At 38.6% G+C, this 19,191-nt stretch overlaps 1 protein-coding gene across 1 annotated transcript in view; it reads right to left on the bottom strand.

Annotated features, from left to right (window-relative positions):
* Positions 1-19,191, bottom strand: part of LOC139725986 (protein disulfide-isomerase A5-like) — a 49,298-nt gene that overhangs the window by 19,327 nt on the left and 10,780 nt on the right. Inside the window, exons 4-11 of the mRNA XM_071637069.1 lie at positions 18,277-18,342; positions 17,634-17,679; positions 11,781-11,873; positions 11,055-11,115; positions 10,368-10,435; positions 3,399-3,490; positions 1,964-2,032; positions 824-960 (exon numbers count right to left, since the gene is read on the bottom strand). Of these exons, the coding sequence (XP_071493170.1) occupies positions 824-960; positions 1,964-2,032; positions 3,399-3,490; positions 10,368-10,435; positions 11,055-11,115; positions 11,781-11,873; positions 17,634-17,679; positions 18,277-18,342 (632 nt within the window). The remainder of the gene's footprint in view (positions 1-823; positions 961-1,963; positions 2,033-3,398; positions 3,491-10,367; positions 10,436-11,054; positions 11,116-11,780; positions 11,874-17,633; positions 17,680-18,276; positions 18,343-19,191) is intronic.

Genomic DNA, 19,191 nt, shown 5'->3' with positions numbered 1-19,191 from the left:
AAGTTGATAGGCACAACTTCACCCCCTAATACACATACATGCCAAGTTTCATTAGGATACCTCAACAGGTTTTGATAGTTACCTTGTCCACAAGATTCATTACGGACGGACGGAAGGACGGACGGACGGACGGACGGACGGAAGGACGGACGGACGGAAGGACGGACGGACGGACAACCCGAAAACATAATGCCTCCGGCACCACTTCGTGGCGGAGGCATAAAAATCTTTGATTGGTCCACCTGAACACAAACTTTGTCCAGATTTTATGAGCCATCTAAAACAATAAAAATACTGCAAATTTTTAACAATGAAAAAAAAAAGAAGCCCTAATGATGTTATTGCAAGGTGGTCTAACATCAGTCTCACTTCACTACGTAGACAGAGAAGTAAGCAAGAGGCTCCCCACTCCATGACAGTGACTCAGTAACTAGTACGTATTGCGCAAAGAGCTCCATAGTATGGAGTAACATATCTTCATTGAAGGTGCAGTAGAGTCAACGTTCCCATGTAGATTGTTCTCCAAATTTGCATTAGTATCAATGGTGGGTGGGGATGGGCAATTGTTTACCATTATAATAACTCATTGTACCTGATGCTATACAAATCCCACAAGTACTAGTTTCCACAAATCTTCCATTTCTCAACACCTTCAACAAGGAGGAAATTTTGTCCCGGATTTAGGAGTACTCTAATGAGAACCAGTATCAGCACAGCTAACTTTTTGGAAAACTGAAACGGATTTACCCCAAGAGGGGTACTTTCTGGGAGCAGAAGCTGAGAGCTTGACTCCACCAAACTACAGTGAAACTGTAAGGCTTACATGGCGCATAGAACATGACGAGCACAGAATTGTGGCCGGTGAGGTAACTGTCAAAGGTGGAGTCCTTGAGGTGGACGACGTCCGTTTCCTCGTCGCTCCATTCAGGCTCCTTCTCCGGCTCCTTGGGTGGCTGGGGACTTTTGCGGAGAAAGATGACATATTCACGTTTTGACTGGGAAAGTTACAAACGGGCTGACTTTGTTACGACACGCATTTCCCATAGACACCTGCCCGAGTATACTCCGGACTATCTTCAGTGGGTTAATAAACATCTTTTATCAATATAAACCACAACAAAATGGCAAAAAGCTGACTCATAAACTTGATAGGATACATTCCATTGTCACCTCGGGAACTAGAATTAGAATGATCAGAAAAAGAGAAAGATAAGAATTGTTGTCTAAAGCAGAGCATTCCCAGCGTGAGAAGTTAAAGCAGAAGAGACGGATCTAAAGCATCTAAAGCAGCAGACTTTTAAGGGAAAAAAATATAAACAATAAAACACCATGGCCCGAATTCACGAAGGTGGTACAAATGAAAGCATGGTTTAAACCATGGACAAAAACCATGGAGCGCCAAGTGTCGCACGGAATATTTTGTTACGAAATCAGTCATTTCGTCGACGAAATGACCGTTTAAATTCATGAAATTCCTCCGTCGAGATGTTTTCATTGCAACTGATTGACAAATTGCCCTACATCGACATAAAACACTGATCAATTCAGTGCTTATTTACGTCGATGTAGGGCAATTTGTCAATCAGTTGCAATGAAATGACCGTTTCATTAAGGAAATTATCATTTCGTGGACAAAATGTTCATTTAGTTACAAAATGTTGTCATTTCGTTACAAAATAATCATTTCATCGACGAAATTAGTGATTTTGTAACGAAATATTCCATACGACACTTGGCGCTCCATGGTTTTTGTCCATGGTTTAAACCATGGTTTCATTTGTACCATCTTCGTGAATTCGGGCCTATATGTACACTGAGAGAACTAAACTGTCATGATAACATAGTGTGTATTCCTGCAACAGTTGGTAATCAGCAAAGAACAAACATTTTTAAGTGCAGAAAAGCAAAAGTGAAGTAATTATCATTATCACTCTTCCCTACTAGACATATTTCAAACACTTACTCATTCATCCATTCCACAATGCCGTCTTTCGTTCTTTCTCCTCCATAATCATATTTCCGTTTTCCTTTTCTGCAAAAACAAGAAAGAGAGCCAAAAAAAAAAGACAAGAGTTTGACATGAATTGGATTTTAAACATAAATGAATAGAAATGATAAGAAGCAAAATTCACTATTAAACATGACTTACATTGTAACTGGGTGTGAGTGATAATAAGCTTTGCACACAGACTCTAACTTCCAAAAAAATGAATTTCACCTGCCAAATACATTTTGTTCAGCATTACCTGGGAAAGGTTAGTGCAAATCATCTTCCACTATAGATCATAAAGTCCTTACATTTTTTAGGTCCTTTGACCCTAACTAGGCCAGGGGGCCTCCGAGGCCCCCCCTTCGACGTTCCGCGCGATGTATCGCTATCACAAAAAGCTATCGCCGCAACGTTTCATGACTTTCTTCTTTCGAATCTCCCGCATCTTTTGACACCAAATTTTTGATGCCCAGGTGCACAGTTCCGAAGTTGCGCATAAATATGTATGTGCATGTCAGACCAAAAATTGCTCAAAAACGTGAATTCATGTACAATTTCAATGCACACTGTGCTTACAGGCAAATTTCTTAAAAGCATGTTTATTTTGGGGTTTTATCAATTAAAATCAATCAATAACATATTTTCTTGTTCGGAACATTGTCGCGGACAAATTTCATCAAAAATACAATGGAAAACATGAAGTTGAAAAACAAAGAAATACGTAAGAAATTCAAAAAACAATAAAATACTTAAGAAATTTTTTCTGATAGCAAAATTTTTTTCTCTCACATTTGCTAAGGACACTACAAAGAATATTTACACAAAAAATGTGCCTGTTTTGAGCTTTATTTAGTGATTTATACCAAATTGTCTGATTTCATGCATCATTATGCATAAATTAGTATAATTTAGCATAAATGATACTTTAAAAAAAATAATAATTTCATGGTACTTTAGATTACTTCATAGGCAACATGTGTGCTAATTTTCGTCGCGATCGCGTGGTCGACGGCCGAGATCTGGAGGGGGGCCTGGGAGGCCCCCCGGCTCTATCATCTACCTAAATAGCCCGGCCTAGTTAGGGTTAATCCAGAATATTTCTTTCTGAAAAATTTGCAAGAATATGCTCTTTTATGCATCATGTGGTTTTGTTCAAGTTAGGTTCAGACAAGCAACTAATAATTGTGACCACATTTCAACACAAAAATATGTGCCTCAAATGAAAAACAAATACAAAATAAAAAAACATACAAACAAATAGAAGTTGTGGTTACCATTTTTAAATTTCCGTATTTGTGTAGTTACTTTTGAATTAAATTCATTTGGGGATTCTGTTTTCATACTGTTTTCACAATTAGGAAGGTGCAAACACGTTGATCGTACAATTCCAAAAACATGGATAACTTACTCAAAATATAAAATAGTTGGAAAGCCAGTGATATTGAAAGCTTGCCGTGTGGCCATGTTTTCTGGCCTGTCCACATCCATGCCGGCCAGAACCTGGAAATGGCAGAAACATTATATGACATCAAATAATCTTAAGGAGAATGGATGGTTCTTGGTGTACACTAAACACCCCTCCATCCACGTCTCTCTTTCCATCACCAGGGTTACCCTGTAAACCAGTTTCACTTCTCGTCATTTCTTTATGAACTTCAAGAGTTTAAAATTTGCAGAATGGCAGCAAGTGAATCATACATAATTAGGAACCTGTCTTTTGTTGTCAATTCATTTCAAGCAACATTTACAGTTTCTTGAAAAAAGAATATAGACAAGACATGGGACAATAACCAAATGATTTGAGAGTTGTAGCTTCATTCTCATGAGAATAGTCATTTGAAGATGTAAAGCAAGATTACAATATCTGCACTTTTTTCTTTCTTTGGCTGCTAGGTCACCTGTGCAAGTATCATACAATCTTAATTTCCTGCTGAACAGGTAGAATCCCTTTCTACAGTAGGCACAGGGTTAGTAATAGTAGAGCAGATAAGCCGAAGAATTGTGCAAAATTTGACTAAAGCATGAAACTTTCACCATTGTTAGTACATGCTATAAGATTAATTTTAAGATCGGGAGGTAAGTCTGAATTGACCTCTGATGACCTCTAGAGGTCAATGACCTCAAAATCTAAGAAAATTGATATTTTGCGTCATTGGTTAATGATAAACACAGTAATGATGTACTAAAACTTAATTTTTGTCACAGTGAAATTGTCTTTATGTTCCACAGAGCCCTGACAGGTTTCTACCTTTGACCTCTGATGACCTCCAGAGGTCAATGACCTCAAAATGTCAGAAAATTGATATTTTAATGCGTCACTCATAACTGAAACACGATAATTATGTACTAAAAACTAATTTTTGTAAGAGGAATTGCCTCAATGTTCCACTGAGCCTTTCGAGTCAGATTTCTACCTTTGACCTCAGATGACCTATGGTGAGGCCAATGACCTCAAAATGTTAGAACATTGATATTTGGTGCAATTGGTTGATGACAAACATGATTTAGATGTTATATTCATTTGTATTACAATTGAATTGTTTTCCTATTCCACAGAGCAAGAGAAATTACTCACGTGTCTCTACCTTTGACCTCTGAGGAAGGTGACAGGTCAATGACCTCAAAATATCAGAATATTGATATTCTATGTATAGTCAATGGTCAACTTTGTAATACCCGATGTACAATCATTTATGCTATAATAGAAGAATCTTGTTATTCCATGGAACATTGGTCATTAGCCTGTGCATTATATCCAACTTTGACCTCTCAGGACAATGAGAGGTCACTGAGGTCACATGTGTAGGCTCACCTGTATTGATGTTTGGCTTCACTGGTATAATCGTAAATGCTTAATCATGTACAAATCACGCATTGACGTTTTGATCAAAGTATGTATGCATATTCCACAAAGCATTGGTTTATAGTAACAGGTCTCTGAAATGTGAGAGGTCAATTACTTCAGAAATAAAGCTTTAGTTTCTTGAGTGATGGCAGTGACCTCAAATATAACTGTTATGTTTGGGTTAGTTATGTAGACTAGCAAATATAGGCAAATATGGCCATTATCTCGACACTCAAGGAAAACAAGGCCCACGAGACTGATATACAGAGTGTTTAATCTATTCAGTGTAAGTCTCATAGATCTTTTCCCCCATTTGTCGGACTCATTATGGGACTGGTTTGCCTAAGTGTCAAGCTCATGGGCAATATTTGCATAGTTTCCAGCTGGTGGGCTTGTATTGGCCAGTGTAAAGCTGGTGGGTTGTTACAGTATGACTGCGATGAATGACTCATGGTCCTGGAGTATACAGTCCACAGCTGCGACATCATGAACCATCTTGAAAACTTCGACATACTGTGAGGCCCAACATGCATTCCACATGAAGCAATCCTGTGTATTGCAACTAGCTATTGCCATCCGAGACCTACCCAGGGAATAGATAAGCATTCATGGCAAACCATGGAGAAAGCGGATTGTGCAAAATATTTTGGAGTTCCAATAGGAGGCTCAGCTGGAATCAAATCGCCACAGCAGCTTAAAAAGGTTATACTTCAACCAAAGACTCTCTCCAGACGAAGATACGAGTATCATAAAGTTCAGTTGTTTTGCTACTCCATGCCGCTCAGGACTGTCCTGGAATATGCATGCATCATCTGGGATCCATTCACCCAGGTGAAACAACATGAAGTTTGGAATGATCCAGAGAAGATATGCACTCTTTAGCTGCAATGACCATCATATGCAAAACAAGCAGTGTTACAGCCACACTTGAAAAACAAAACAAAGCAAAACAAAACAAAACTACAATGGCAATCCCTGTAAGAAAGTACAGCAGAGGCAAATTCAGCGATGATGTTCTGCATCAAGAACCCCACAATATCCACTCCTCAGGAAGTTGTGGCTCTATTGCTGCATTCTTCAAAAAGGGCCAATGACCAAAAATGTCAGGCATCACTTGCAAGAACACAAAGTAGGCCTACTCCCAAAAAAGGTGGCCGCTACTCTAGGCCACTGTCTCTTGTATCTCTTTGAAACACTTCAGGAGAGAGATACTCAATATTCAGCTCTGTTATTAAAGATACACATGTCTCTCTTTTTGTTTTTGCATTTGTTTGTTGTTTTTTGCTTCATATAGCTCTTTGGATACCTTCTTTAACCAATTAAGAAAAGGCTCCATGGCAGATTACAAGATTACACAGTATAATGAAGAAGAAGAAGAAGAAGAAGAAGAAGAAGGAGAATAAGAAACGAGATCTGCTGTCAATGATGCAGAGCCAATACCAGTCAGTTCCATGGCAGATCTTAGTCGGCACTGCAAAGGTTTGGATGTCTCTCTCTGTTGACAGAGGATATTCTAAGGCTCCAAGTAAGTCCATTGGGTGGTTTACATTGTCTGGGCATAGAGGGTTGGGTTGGGTATATGAGGATATGATGCTTTGTTATAACAATTAGGTCTGAGATATCTGTTTTTTATGTTTGTTTTGACCATCCCGCATGGATCTCCAACGAAATGGAATGATAATGTGTTAGACCCAGCCGCCACCGTGTTTTTTCAATAGATTTTGATATTACAGTGTAGTTGAGAAAAAAGTAACCGCTCATTGTCCTAGATGGAAGTCAAAACTGAATACTCTGCATACAATTTTGGACACACACACACACACAATGCATTTTTTTAATATAATTATTATTTCATAAGCAGCTGGCCTTACAAACAAATGAGACCAGACATCAATATTCTTACATTTTGATGCATATCTTTCAATATCTTCCAGAGGTCAGAGGATCATCGCTAATGTTCATGTGATATGAGTACACGCCTTTTGAATTGCTCACTTTTATTGCTATAGAAATACACAATATGTGCACCATGTCAATCATTAAATATTGTATCAGTTTCATTTGCAGTCTTGGATTATTTTTTCTATGTACAAATAAAATCGTGGCAAAGTAAACAACTTTCACATCAAAATATAAACGAGAATACTAAAAAAGAAATAGATGTAATAACGTGCAAGGCAAATACTAGGCCTACATCATCTTAAGGTATACAGGTGAAGGAAATCACCTTATTGATAAACAATTTACCTGACTGGGATAGCGACCACTGAACAATATTGTTTCTTAAAACTCTCTCTTCTTTTCAACAAATGGAATAAAACACATGCACATACCGGGGCATCGGTTTGGAGGAGGGGTGGGGTGGTGGCAGGGATAGTTGACCCCCACCCCATTAAATTCTGAGATGTGGACTATGTTTTGTTGTTGTTAGTTTTTGTTGTTGTTTTTTGCTTTTTGTTTTTTAGACAGAAAACTGCCCAAGTTTTTCACTTTAAGTGTGCATTGGATTGTTAAAATTTAATTCTGAAATGCAAAATCTCCCTTCTGTGAGAGGGGATATCTCCTTTCAATAGACTCCTTCCCCCTGCTTGGTTCCTTCCACAGATATAACATACTTTGGGGAATGATAATTTCCCTTATTCTATGAAAAATGTTTTTAAGAGTTATCTTTATTTGAATTCCAAAGATGAAAAGGCTTTCCTATATATGCACGATTGTTCATTTTGGAGGGCAAGAGGCATTTGCCCCGCCTCCCGAGAAAATATGGAAGGGGGGAATGGTGGGGACATAGAACTTTGCCTCCAAGTATTTCCTGAGATGGAGATTTTTTTTTCTTCACTTTTTTGACAGAAAATGAATTGTCACTGAACATTTCAGCTATAGTATGCACCAGATTAAAAGGCAGAATCTCCTTTGCATACCCACTCCCCCACACTATCTTTCGTTATGTCCCCTTCCATATACGCTCAGTGCTTTTGTCCCATTTTTGTTCTATATCATCACAAAGTATGTACTAGATCTTTAATTTCAGTTCCGACATATTAAAGAAAATCCCTCTTGTTGGAGGGGGTAGTGTGTCTTTCAATTAACAATCCCTCCTCGGTTTCTACCCTTAGATTTGGAACACTCCTTTTACTGATAATTTCCCAAATATTCCATCATGAATGTGTATACTAGATTTTTTTTTTTACATTTTTATTCTTACTGCAAAGGCTCCCTCGCATGGGAAGGATTGGGGGACAGCCCCTTTTTAATACCCTCCTCTCGCTGTATCAACCTCTCCTCCATGCATTGATTATGGCTACACATTTGGGTATGGACTTTTTTTTTTCAAAATGGTAGTTCAACCAAGAGTGGCACGAGATCATTGAATTGCAAACAAAAGAATGCAAAAGCTCCATAATGTGGGAGGGGGATACCTCCACCCACATCCTTCTGTCGATTGGTCTCCCTCCATAGATGGCTGACTTACTACACCTTTTTGATACAAATTTCGAGGTATTCCTTCAAAAGTGCCTGTGTGCCAGGTCGTTGAATCTCATTTCTCAAAATACAAGAGCTGTCTCGAATGGGAGTGGAATACCCTACCCTCGCCAACGCTGCGCTTGCTGGGTTCCCATCCATATAGACTTGGTACACCTTGGTGATCCATAATTTTCCAAATATTCCCCAAAACGTATGCATCAGATTCTTAAAACAAAAAAAAAACAAAAAAAAAAACTTCGTCTTTGGGAGGAGGGTAGGTGAGATGCGCCCACACCCCATCAACTTCCGTATAAGTGATGACGCACACATTAAACAAGAGCTACACTGAATCACTGATTTCAGGTCTAAACCTGCAAAAATCCAATCCCCCACCCACATCCTCCCCTCCCCCTCCGCTTCATTCCTTTGCACCATGAACTTATGCTTTTACATATTTTCCAAGTTCCCCCCCCCCCCACGTGAAAACAGATCGACACCCCTTGCTCTGTGCACATACCCGACTTAGATAATTACCTGAAAAGTTCTGCGGAATGAGTAGCCACTTTTTTGGTAACAGAAATGCATGGTTTGTAAGCCCTACATTATAAACAATTATTAACTATTAACTATCGCAATATCAATATTATATATATATATATATATATATCCTCACATTTCATTCGAGGTATTTGACCTTGTGTGATTTTCATAGGTGAACGGTAATGGCTCGTTAATAAGCAGGGCCTACGAGTGCTCTCTAGAACATCATCATGTTTACCATTGATGATGCCAAACTATTCTGATATTTTGAGGTCATTGACCTCTCGAGATCATCAGAGGTCAAAGGCAGAAACTCGTCTGTGTGCCTTGGAATATGAAGACGATGTCATTGTACACAGATATGCTTGTTTTGTACATCTTTAGTATGTTTGACCTTACATCAATGATGTCATACTTCAATATTCTGATATTCTGAGGTCATTGACCTCTCAAGGTAGAAACCTGTCTGCTCTTTAGAATATGAAGACAATTTCATTGTAAGACAGATATGCTTGTTTTGTACATCTTAACAATGGTTACCATTAACCAATGACATCACAGATCAATATATTTTGAGGTCATTGACCCCCAAAGGTCATCAGAGGTCAAAGGTTAGAATCTGTCAATGCTCTGTGAAATTAGAAAATGGTTTCCCTGAAGTATAGATGCATGTTTAGTGAATCATAACCACATATATCATTCACAAATGTCTAAAAACATCGATATTTTGATATGAATGACCTCTGGAGGTCATCAGAGGTCAAAGGTAAAAACCTGTCAGTGCTCTGTTGAATCTGGAAATGATTTCTCTGTGGTATAAATGCATGTTTAGTGCAACATAACCACATATATCATAATTATTCGCAAATGTCTAAAAACATCGATTTTCTGATATCTAAAGTACATTGACCTCTGGAGGTCATCAGAGGTCAAATCAGACTTACCTCCCGATCTTAAAATAAATCTTATGGTATGTACTAACACTGGTGAAAGTTTCATGCTTTAGTCAAATTTTGCACAATTCACGTGATTTTGAGGGCTTATCTGCTCTACTATAAGTGATGGTGAATTTACAGAAATCTGAAATTATGCATGATCAATATAGTGACTATACGTACAATGTACCTGGTATCTCATTTCTCATCCAAAGGACTTTGTTCAGTGAACAAACAATTACATTCTACTTCATGATACCTTTACATGAGGAAATTGTTCAATGTGACAGGCCATTAAAGACAATGCCTGAAGAACCCCAGCAGAACCGAAACAGATCAAAACAAAACACTGTCTTTATTGTCCAAATCTTAAGTACTGTTTGACCCTTTATGTGCTCATGCATGTAGCTCGAACCTGCCAAGTTCAATACCATTACACTTCTTTTATCTCCCAACCCTTTCTCCCCCCCCCCCCCCTCCCCCCAGGTTTGAGCTGTGTGTGAGTTGAGCAACCTTTTACAGCTGAAATACTGAGGAAATAAATGGGACTGACGAGAAGATAGGACCAACCTTTACACCGGGAGTGACTTACCGCTGATCCCTTGAGCTCTGTGGCAGCTCCAGCAAACTCGGGCTTCATCCGTTTGCAGTGGCCGCACCCTGTATTTGGGAGACCACCAATGTGTGAGTGTGTGTGAGTGGGGGGGGGGGGGGGGGGGGGAGGAGAGTAGGAAAGAGAGGGGGCAGGGGAGATGAATAGGGGCAGTAAAAATTCATGAAATATGCACATCAGGATGACTGTATGTTAAATGCTCCACCTTCAACACATCTCATCCCAATGTTTAGCACAGAGGTTGAGAATCGCCCAGTGTATCAGGTACATATTCTGGATCTGCATCAGAAAAGAGAATGAGATACCCCCCTCGTCATCTAACTTCACCCAAATTGCATCCCCTGCATTTGATTGGCCGACATCCAATATTCCTTTTTCTGTAGGAGTAGTCTTTGGCATTTATTTGCCTTCCTGCTTCCTCTCGTCCTTTCTTCATTATCGGCCAACAGAATACACGTCTAAACTTTCTGGCGATTACATAATAAAACTTGGAATCCACTTCTCATCATTGTCTTAATTGATAATTAATTCTGGTATTTAATGTGGGAAAAAATTTTTTTTCCTTCCTTTATGAATAAACACACAAATCCTAGGACATCTTCTGGGCAGAGACATAAAACCCATGCACTTGTATATATGTTCCATCTTTTACAGCAGAATACTTACATGGTGCATAAAACATCGTCAGAATTGGCTTCTTTTCCTTCAAAAGTAACTTCTGAAAATCCTGCAAAAGAGATGCGGTATTAAAGCCGATTTGAGTTGTTTACACTTAGCTGAGCTTTCATAAGTCAAAGCAAATTAGAACAGAGAATCCTTCTCCACATAATCTTTTTGCTTTTAATAGAACAATTCAGGGTGAGTAACATACAGACTTGGCCTTGTAGTTGAATGGGAAGCAATATGACTACTAGTATATTGACACATCACACTGCTTTGATGGAATTGCAATTGAGAAGTGTCATTTACAAACAACTGGCAGGGGTTTGTGTTACAAGAATGACTTGCAATTGGATCCTGAGGAGACACACTGATATAACATTTCAAATTGATAAAATACCTTGGACATCATGTCAGCCTTGTGCTTATCTGAAATTTGTGTGCCATACTAGAACTACATGTATGTACAGAGCCTGATCATGTTCTCAACTCAAATAAGTCACTCTGCTCTTATGTTTCAGGACTTATGGAAAAGAAAGGCCAATTTTCCCTCCACATGTACACAAATTGGTAATAATCAACCCTTCTTGTATGTAACCAATCCCTGAATTTTCCAAAATCATTCCTTTTTACATTTTAACACTGTACACAGTATACCACACAGTAATCATTATCATTTCCAGCTGATCACTTTATAAGCAGGAGTATGTATCCTACCACTACCACTCTTACCTTGGTACTTCCAAGATGGACCACATCACCAGCGTTCATTTCTTCCTCCCATGGGAGGTCGCCCTCGGGGTCCCGCATGAAATTGATCAGAGACTGCAGACAGAAAAATCAGAGCAAGAATCCATGATGGAACGGGTGAGGTATACAACAGTTCCAGTGAGACAACTCAAAAATTCTCCCCACCAGATAATGCAGTGGGCAGTTCCCTGTTACAATGACAATAACCTCCATAATAGTGACCCTCCATGGCTCAGCATTCATGGAGTTAATTTTCTCAAAGTTGTTGCTCATTTGGAAAACGTCCGAGTTTGATATACACAATTATTACCTATACGATGGAGTTTGGGGAGGCAATTCCGGTTGTTATTTTGCAGGGTTAAAGGTCAGGAGTTGTTATTTTGCAGGGTTAAAGGTCAGCAGTCAATATGCTTTTCGCCACGTCGCTGCGTAACAGTAACAGTATGAGCAAGCAGTGCAATCTTCCGGTTTGGGGAGGTGGGAAGAGAAAAAGTGGAATCTCTCTCCCCACCTCCGATCGACCACGAAAAGAAAACATTCCAGGACGTCCAGGGTGTCAGTTACACGCACCGCAGAAGAACGCTGATAAATCAACTCATACAAGGTCGACCACTAACAGCAGCACTAGGCAATGACTAGTCCATTTGTGATCAGTAATAGCACAGTGACCATCAGATTTACAACTCTCAAACTTTAAGCAGAGAAGTAAAAATAAAGTGTAAAACGTTCAGAAGTTTGAAGTTTGCCTGTTACAACTACATGTATCTTTGAAGTTGGAGTTGAATGATATACATTGATGAACAATTTTGCAATTATTCAACATGTTGATGGTCTACAGGTAGTCAAATGTGGCTTGATCTGTATCATATATAGTGTATAGCCGTATTTACATATTTCCTTAATTTACCTAGGGGATAGGTAATAATTATGATATTGACTGGCCTTTCTTTCGGGAGGTACCAGATAAATATTGCCCGCACTGAAAACATATTGCCCTCGTCTTCGACTCGGGCAATATGCTTTCAGTTTGGGCAATATTTTCTGGTACCTCCCTCAGGGCCAGTCAATATTATATAATTGTTAACAAAACTGCACGGCTGCTGAATTCTGGACATTTAAAAAACATACCGGTAACTATTTCACAGGGAAAAAATATATATACTGTGAAGGAAGACATAATATTTAGGTAAGAATATAAGAACAGCACAAATGATAATACTAACAACATCAACAGTAACGATAATAATAATAATAATCATCATCATCATCATCATCATCATAATCATAATAATAAGCATAGTACATGAAATCTATGAAAACTGCTGTTGTTCAGATACAAATTTTCCTATTTTTGGTGAAACAGAAACCTACTGTTGGTAGTCCTGGAAATGGTTTCCAAGTCAGCCACACAATGCTTGCCACGGACATTGAATGTTTCAGAAAAAGGGATGTTTTGATATTCACTTAAAATCTTGTACATCAACATGATTTCCTGCAAAGTGACATTTTGATGGGAATTACAGCTGTGCTATTCACACCCATCAGTCTAAATATTCTCTGGCCAAGCCTCGCTGATCAGATCAATTGTCCAGTCTGATATGCTTCATTGGTAACAGGACACACCACTGATTCACACCTTACCAAAAATACATCAGAGTTTATTCCATCCCAGGACAGAAACAAAAAGAGACAAGCATGTGTGATTTCCATCTGTTTCATCTTCCAAGGTCACAACACGCAGATGGGCCTATTGAAAATCTCAGGAATTACCCACTTTAACCAGACTACTTCTTGAATCAATCTCTGCAATGCACCATCAAAGTACTGTTTCACCATGCATTGAGAACATTTAATGACAATGAACACCGGCACTGCCACTGCAGTTTTTGTGTCCTTACTCTAAATAATTTAGACACTTACTTGCTGGTAGCAGGATATGGTTGTGAGGTAAAATTTTACTTGTGAAATGTTTTTATTTGATATCTACCATGATAACATAAAGGTACGGAGTAACATGAACACCAAGAGTGACTTGAAACAGGAATTACACAGAAAAAGAAACAAATAAATTTCTTATTTACATGTAATATCTCTTGTTGTTGATAAACTAAGATGACCTTAGAAATGTATCAACACTAGTGCACAAACTACAAATAAACCTTCATTGCCAATTTCTCCTGTAATCAGATATACTGAATCCTCATGCCATACACAGAGCTCAACATTAATGGTGGCCCTATGGCTGGGGCCACTAAAAATTGGTGCCCCACTAAAAAATTGGTGGCCTGATGGGGCAACTAGGATTCAAAATGGATTGCTACTTTCACTTTTATTTCAGGCCAGGTGCTATATATTTTTTTCAGGCCACTAAAATTTCAGATTTAAAGATTCTAGTGGCCCAAATAGGCCACCAGGCAGAAGAGTTAGTGTTGAGCCCTGCTTATATACAGGTATGCAAGCCATGTACTTGCAATGCTATTCGTTTTGAGGAAATCTTCCATCAAGTCTATTGACGTACAAATGAATAAGACAGGCTCACCAAAAAAAGAAAAAAAAGAAAAAAGATCGGTCAGCTCTAAAATGGTGACCTGCATATTGCAGTGCACAGAGTCCATTAGATCTCACTGTATGCATCATAACTTATTGATATCAAGCGGTGAGGTCAATGGCAACCAGCCTACATTTGTAGAAGTAGCAATAGTCAGACAGGTGCAAGCTTTAATATGCAGCTGGCTTTGGCGAAGGTACTTTAGTGAGACTGCTGTGCATACACCAAATGGCACCCCCATATGACACACAGCCTAGAAAGTGTAGCTTCCCAAAAGAGCTGCAACAAGGTAATACTGCATCAAGGACGAAGGATCAAGGAACTCTTTCGGTGCCAGGGACATAGGACAGTGTGTGGTAGCACTATGGGGTTTCCTGTGCTTATTGTCACTTGCAGCATGCAAAGGGTTAAAGGTGCATGGTCCTGGTGTTTTAGTCGAATGCGTATGTGGGCGCGCGGCGCAAGTTTCCTATAGAGACCTACGCTATCGACTCCTCTTTAGCGCTTACGCTTTGGCCCACCTCCCCGAGTCTGAAGAAGTCCGATCCACTGTAGTCAGTGGTCCGATCACAGTTCGGCTCATGATTCGGCTGAGGGGGATGACAGCTTTAGCAAACTTCTTTTGTGATGTCATAATGACAAGCACATATGCACGCACCCTGGCATTATTACAGACTGCGCGATGCGCAGAGAAGACAATGAAGGCAACGTTACCTAGCAACACCTATGCACTTTACTCTTGATGACAGCTAAACTTTGGTAATCTTTGTATCAATGCTAAAGGTGATCGGCAGTATCATCAACAGCGCCCTCTACACTACCGGGACTATGCCCCTTTAAGACAGCTGTGTAAATTGTAACATACTGCGATCAAGTATTGCAGTAAAATGCATCATGTTTCAAGCCTGCTGATGACTACAGTACACCACAAGTTTGTTGCATGACAGCTACACAACTGCATGCTGCCAAAAAAAAAAAAAAAGTATTGATGCACAGTCATGTGATCTTGATACGCATTGCCATTGGCTACATTCTAGAACTGCATCTCCTAATTCGAGTTAATGCGGATAATCCTCGACCATCGCTACAATCAAATTAATTAGCAATCGTACGAATCAGGAAAGGATGACCGCAGTATTTCAGTAATGGAATCACGACCAGGTGGCGCCACCGAAAAAAGCTAGCTCCGTCATAAATCAAGACTGACAGGACAGAGCAAACAGGCCTATGAAATGAAAGTGATGTTGTACGCTGCGGTGCATTGCAATGGGAAGAAATGGATTTTGTAAATTGGTTGATGGACGCCGCTCTCTCTGGTTGAGTGGTTCATTGAACTGGCTTCATCTTCCCCGAGGTATACACGCCATATGAGGTCATCTGTAGAAATTTCTATGGCAATGCGAGATGTTTCCCCCATACACTGACTCTACAATCTAATGGACTTCCACAAATACCCAGGCACTGTGACACACAGTGTAACTCATTATTTTGTATCATTCTTTTTTTAAGAGCAAATTGATCATAATCTTACTTCCAAGATACAGTGTTAACAGTATACACAATTTTTCAGCAGGGATTCAGAAATGCAGCATATGAGCCAGCCAATTTGCAGATGTGCTCTGTATTTTTGTTTTTGTAGATTCCTTTAGTGCTAATGTTTATTCAACATAGCACACTGATCTATATCTATCAATATGTGCATACATATGCTACAATTTTCTTGCTATTTAATTCATAACTCAATATCTGTACATGATAAATCTTGGGTTTATTCAAAACAGAATGATTCATCATACAATACAGGAAGTGATATTAAAATATGCTTGACAGGATGAAATTAATGCATAAATAGAGGATTACCTGGATTAAAAGATGACGGATAAAAGAGTAGACCGAAGAAATTTGTCAAACCAGTGCCCAGGAATTACCAAATAATATTGAGTAAATTAATAGTCATACCACAGTCTCAGGGAAGTCTAACTACACTGTTAAGTCTTATCTGCTCTGTATGTACTGTAAACAGAGCCCTATACCTCAGCCATTGTAGTAACAATACACTTTATTCAATAACCCTGGACCACTATGAAGCTGGGTTTGTGAGCATGCCAAGTTATACGGCGCTGGATCACACATATGGTTTGGTTCACACCCATATTTACACATCACTGAAAGAACTGAATCAACCGGGGAGCACATCAATATGATATCAATTTTGATGCCCATTTTCAAATATCAACTCGTGCAGCTGACACATCAGGTATATTTCCACTGCACAGAGAGATAATAAAAATGTACAATGACCAAATGAAGAATAGTTGAGTACTCGGCAGCTAGCGAGATAGGGAAAAAATAAATAAAATCAGTCAATATTGACATAATTGATGTGATGATTCATGCACTCCATACAATAAATCTTCCTTGGGTAGACAGCACTGCAAGACACTGGGGGGATGTTCAAGCATCATTTCCACCAACTACCCTCACGAGGGTGCCATTCAAACTGATTTAAAAAAAAAAATCAAGGACATTATAGCTTTTGTGGAAAAAATATGGCTGAAATTTTCAAAGCCATAGTTAGCATGAACCTACGCCAAATGGTTGGATACGAACCTCATGATTGTTACCACAGTGTATCAGCAAAAGAATGGACAAGGACAGATAAAAAACTGCAGGCATCACATCACAACACTAAACAGCACAGCTTTTAATTTCCCCAAGTTCTGAAATCCACTTCCTAATGAAGTTCTGAAATCCACTTCCTAATGAATTTCTGACATTATCATAATTTTTTCATTGCATTTATCATCACATTCGTAATAAAGAACAAATAAGAAGTAGACTTGAATAGGAGAGACCACATATGTAATGTACCCAACCTTGTCCGAAAATCAAAGATGAAACTTATTACAAACAAACACAGACAAGTACAAACGTGATATATGTATTTTCAACATGACAGGTTGAACTGAGAACAGTCGAGTCTAAACACCCACCCCCCCCCCAAAAAAAAAAATTTAAAAAAAATAAAAAAAAATATAAAAAAAATATTTAAAAAAATAAAGAAATATATGATAATACATAAAATATATGAATATCTTTATACCAGCTTTAAAAATCAAGCTTAACTAATCTATTGGGTACAATTTTCAATATCAACCTGCAATTTTTTCCCCCTCATGTAGGCTTTTAGATACACACATGCATACATACATACATACATACATACATTCATATTGATTTATTTCATCAAAACAAGAATGTAGCAGCCCTGAGGCTGAATTTCTTACCTTTTGTCTTTTCTGCCTGTCATAGTCTTTATGGTATTCTCCATCTCTGAAAGAATAGAGGCATTGTTCTCATTATCGTTACCACCAGTATCACTGTCACCATTTTCATTCTAATTATTAATAAGCAGAAGCTATGGAAGTAAATTCACAAACATACAAATCATCATTAGTACACTTAATACGATATCATATCAAAACTGATAACACGTTTCATTCGGAAAAGACTCACATTTAAACTTTTACAGAGAATGCAAGAATACAAAATACTGAACTCATTACCATCACCACATATTTCTACTACTGTAAAAGTGGAAATTTTCGCGGTGTTCAAATTTTCGCGCATTTCGCGCAACCAGAAACTAGCGCGAAAATAAAAGCACGCGAATATTTTTGCTTGCCACACTCGCGATGTCTTGATTCTGCAGAATCACGCGAAACTCTTCCGACCTGGCCAAGCGCGAAAAATTAGTCACGCGAAAATATCCACTTTTACTTGTATTATAATCATTACTATCATTACTAACTACAACTACTGATATTACTTCATCAATGTCTACTACTACTGCTATTTTCATCATCATCACTATCTGGCATTATCATTGGGCACAGCTAAATCAATTCACCATGGCTGAGGAGGACTCACTTGTAATGTTTGAGAGCAAACGGTGATGGGGAAACCTTCATCTTCTTGCACAGCTTCTTGGCATCGCTGCAGATGAAGAATGAGAAAAATGGTTATAATAATAATGATATCATACCAAAGTGATCAGTAATACCGCGCTAAATGGGCGGCTGTGAGTCATGCACAGAAATCCCTCTTCAGAGGTAAACATTACAGTGAAACCTCGGTTCCATTTTCCTCTTATGATAGTACGACTTCAGAACAGAATATAACTGAATGATGTCATCAGCATCAAATTATTCTGGAGTTTTAGCAATGGCGGCTTGTGAAAGTAGACAAAGAGATAAGGTTGCATATTCACTGACAAGACGGTGATTAAATGGTACCTTTATCACACTTCAACTGACGAGAGAATTGTGAGATAGCATATATATCACCAACTTTAATTTTGTGCAAGATTCTGATTGATATAAGTGTATCATTTAAACAACATGAGGAGCAGTTAACAGTTACACTTTGATCTTTTGCTCACTCTCCTACAATGTATCTGATATGCAAAATTCTACTTTCACTGTTCTGCTTGGTTGGCTTAACTTTATTCATTCTTGATGATGATGATAATAATAACAACAAATAACATTTATATAACACCTAATGAGGTCATTTCAATGCACATCGATGCAGAACAGTAATTAATGGTGAATTAAAATATGGAATGTCATAACCAATATTGTGATGTATACTGCCGGAAAGAGAAAACTGCTTGAATAAGTGAGTTTTGAGCACTGATTTCAACATGACAACACTTTGAGCATTTTGAGTGTGGGAGGGAAGTTTGTTCCGAAAAACTGGAGCAATGACAGAAAATGCCCTGTATCACCAGTAATAGGTACAAATGCGAGACCCATTTTGCAGAGTAGAGGAAAAACAGAGAGA

The sequence above is a fragment of the Diadema antillarum genome, unplaced genomic scaffold (genome assembly GCF_040938485.1).
Source record: "Diadema antillarum isolate AM-2024a unplaced genomic scaffold, OU_Dant_1.0 seq00000069_RagTag, whole genome shotgun sequence".
NCBI classification, from domain to species: domain Eukaryota; kingdom Metazoa; phylum Echinodermata; class Echinoidea; order Diadematoida; family Diadematidae; genus Diadema; species Diadema antillarum.
Note: the sequence above shows the minus strand (reverse complement) of the source record. Positions and strands in the feature narration are given on the sequence as shown.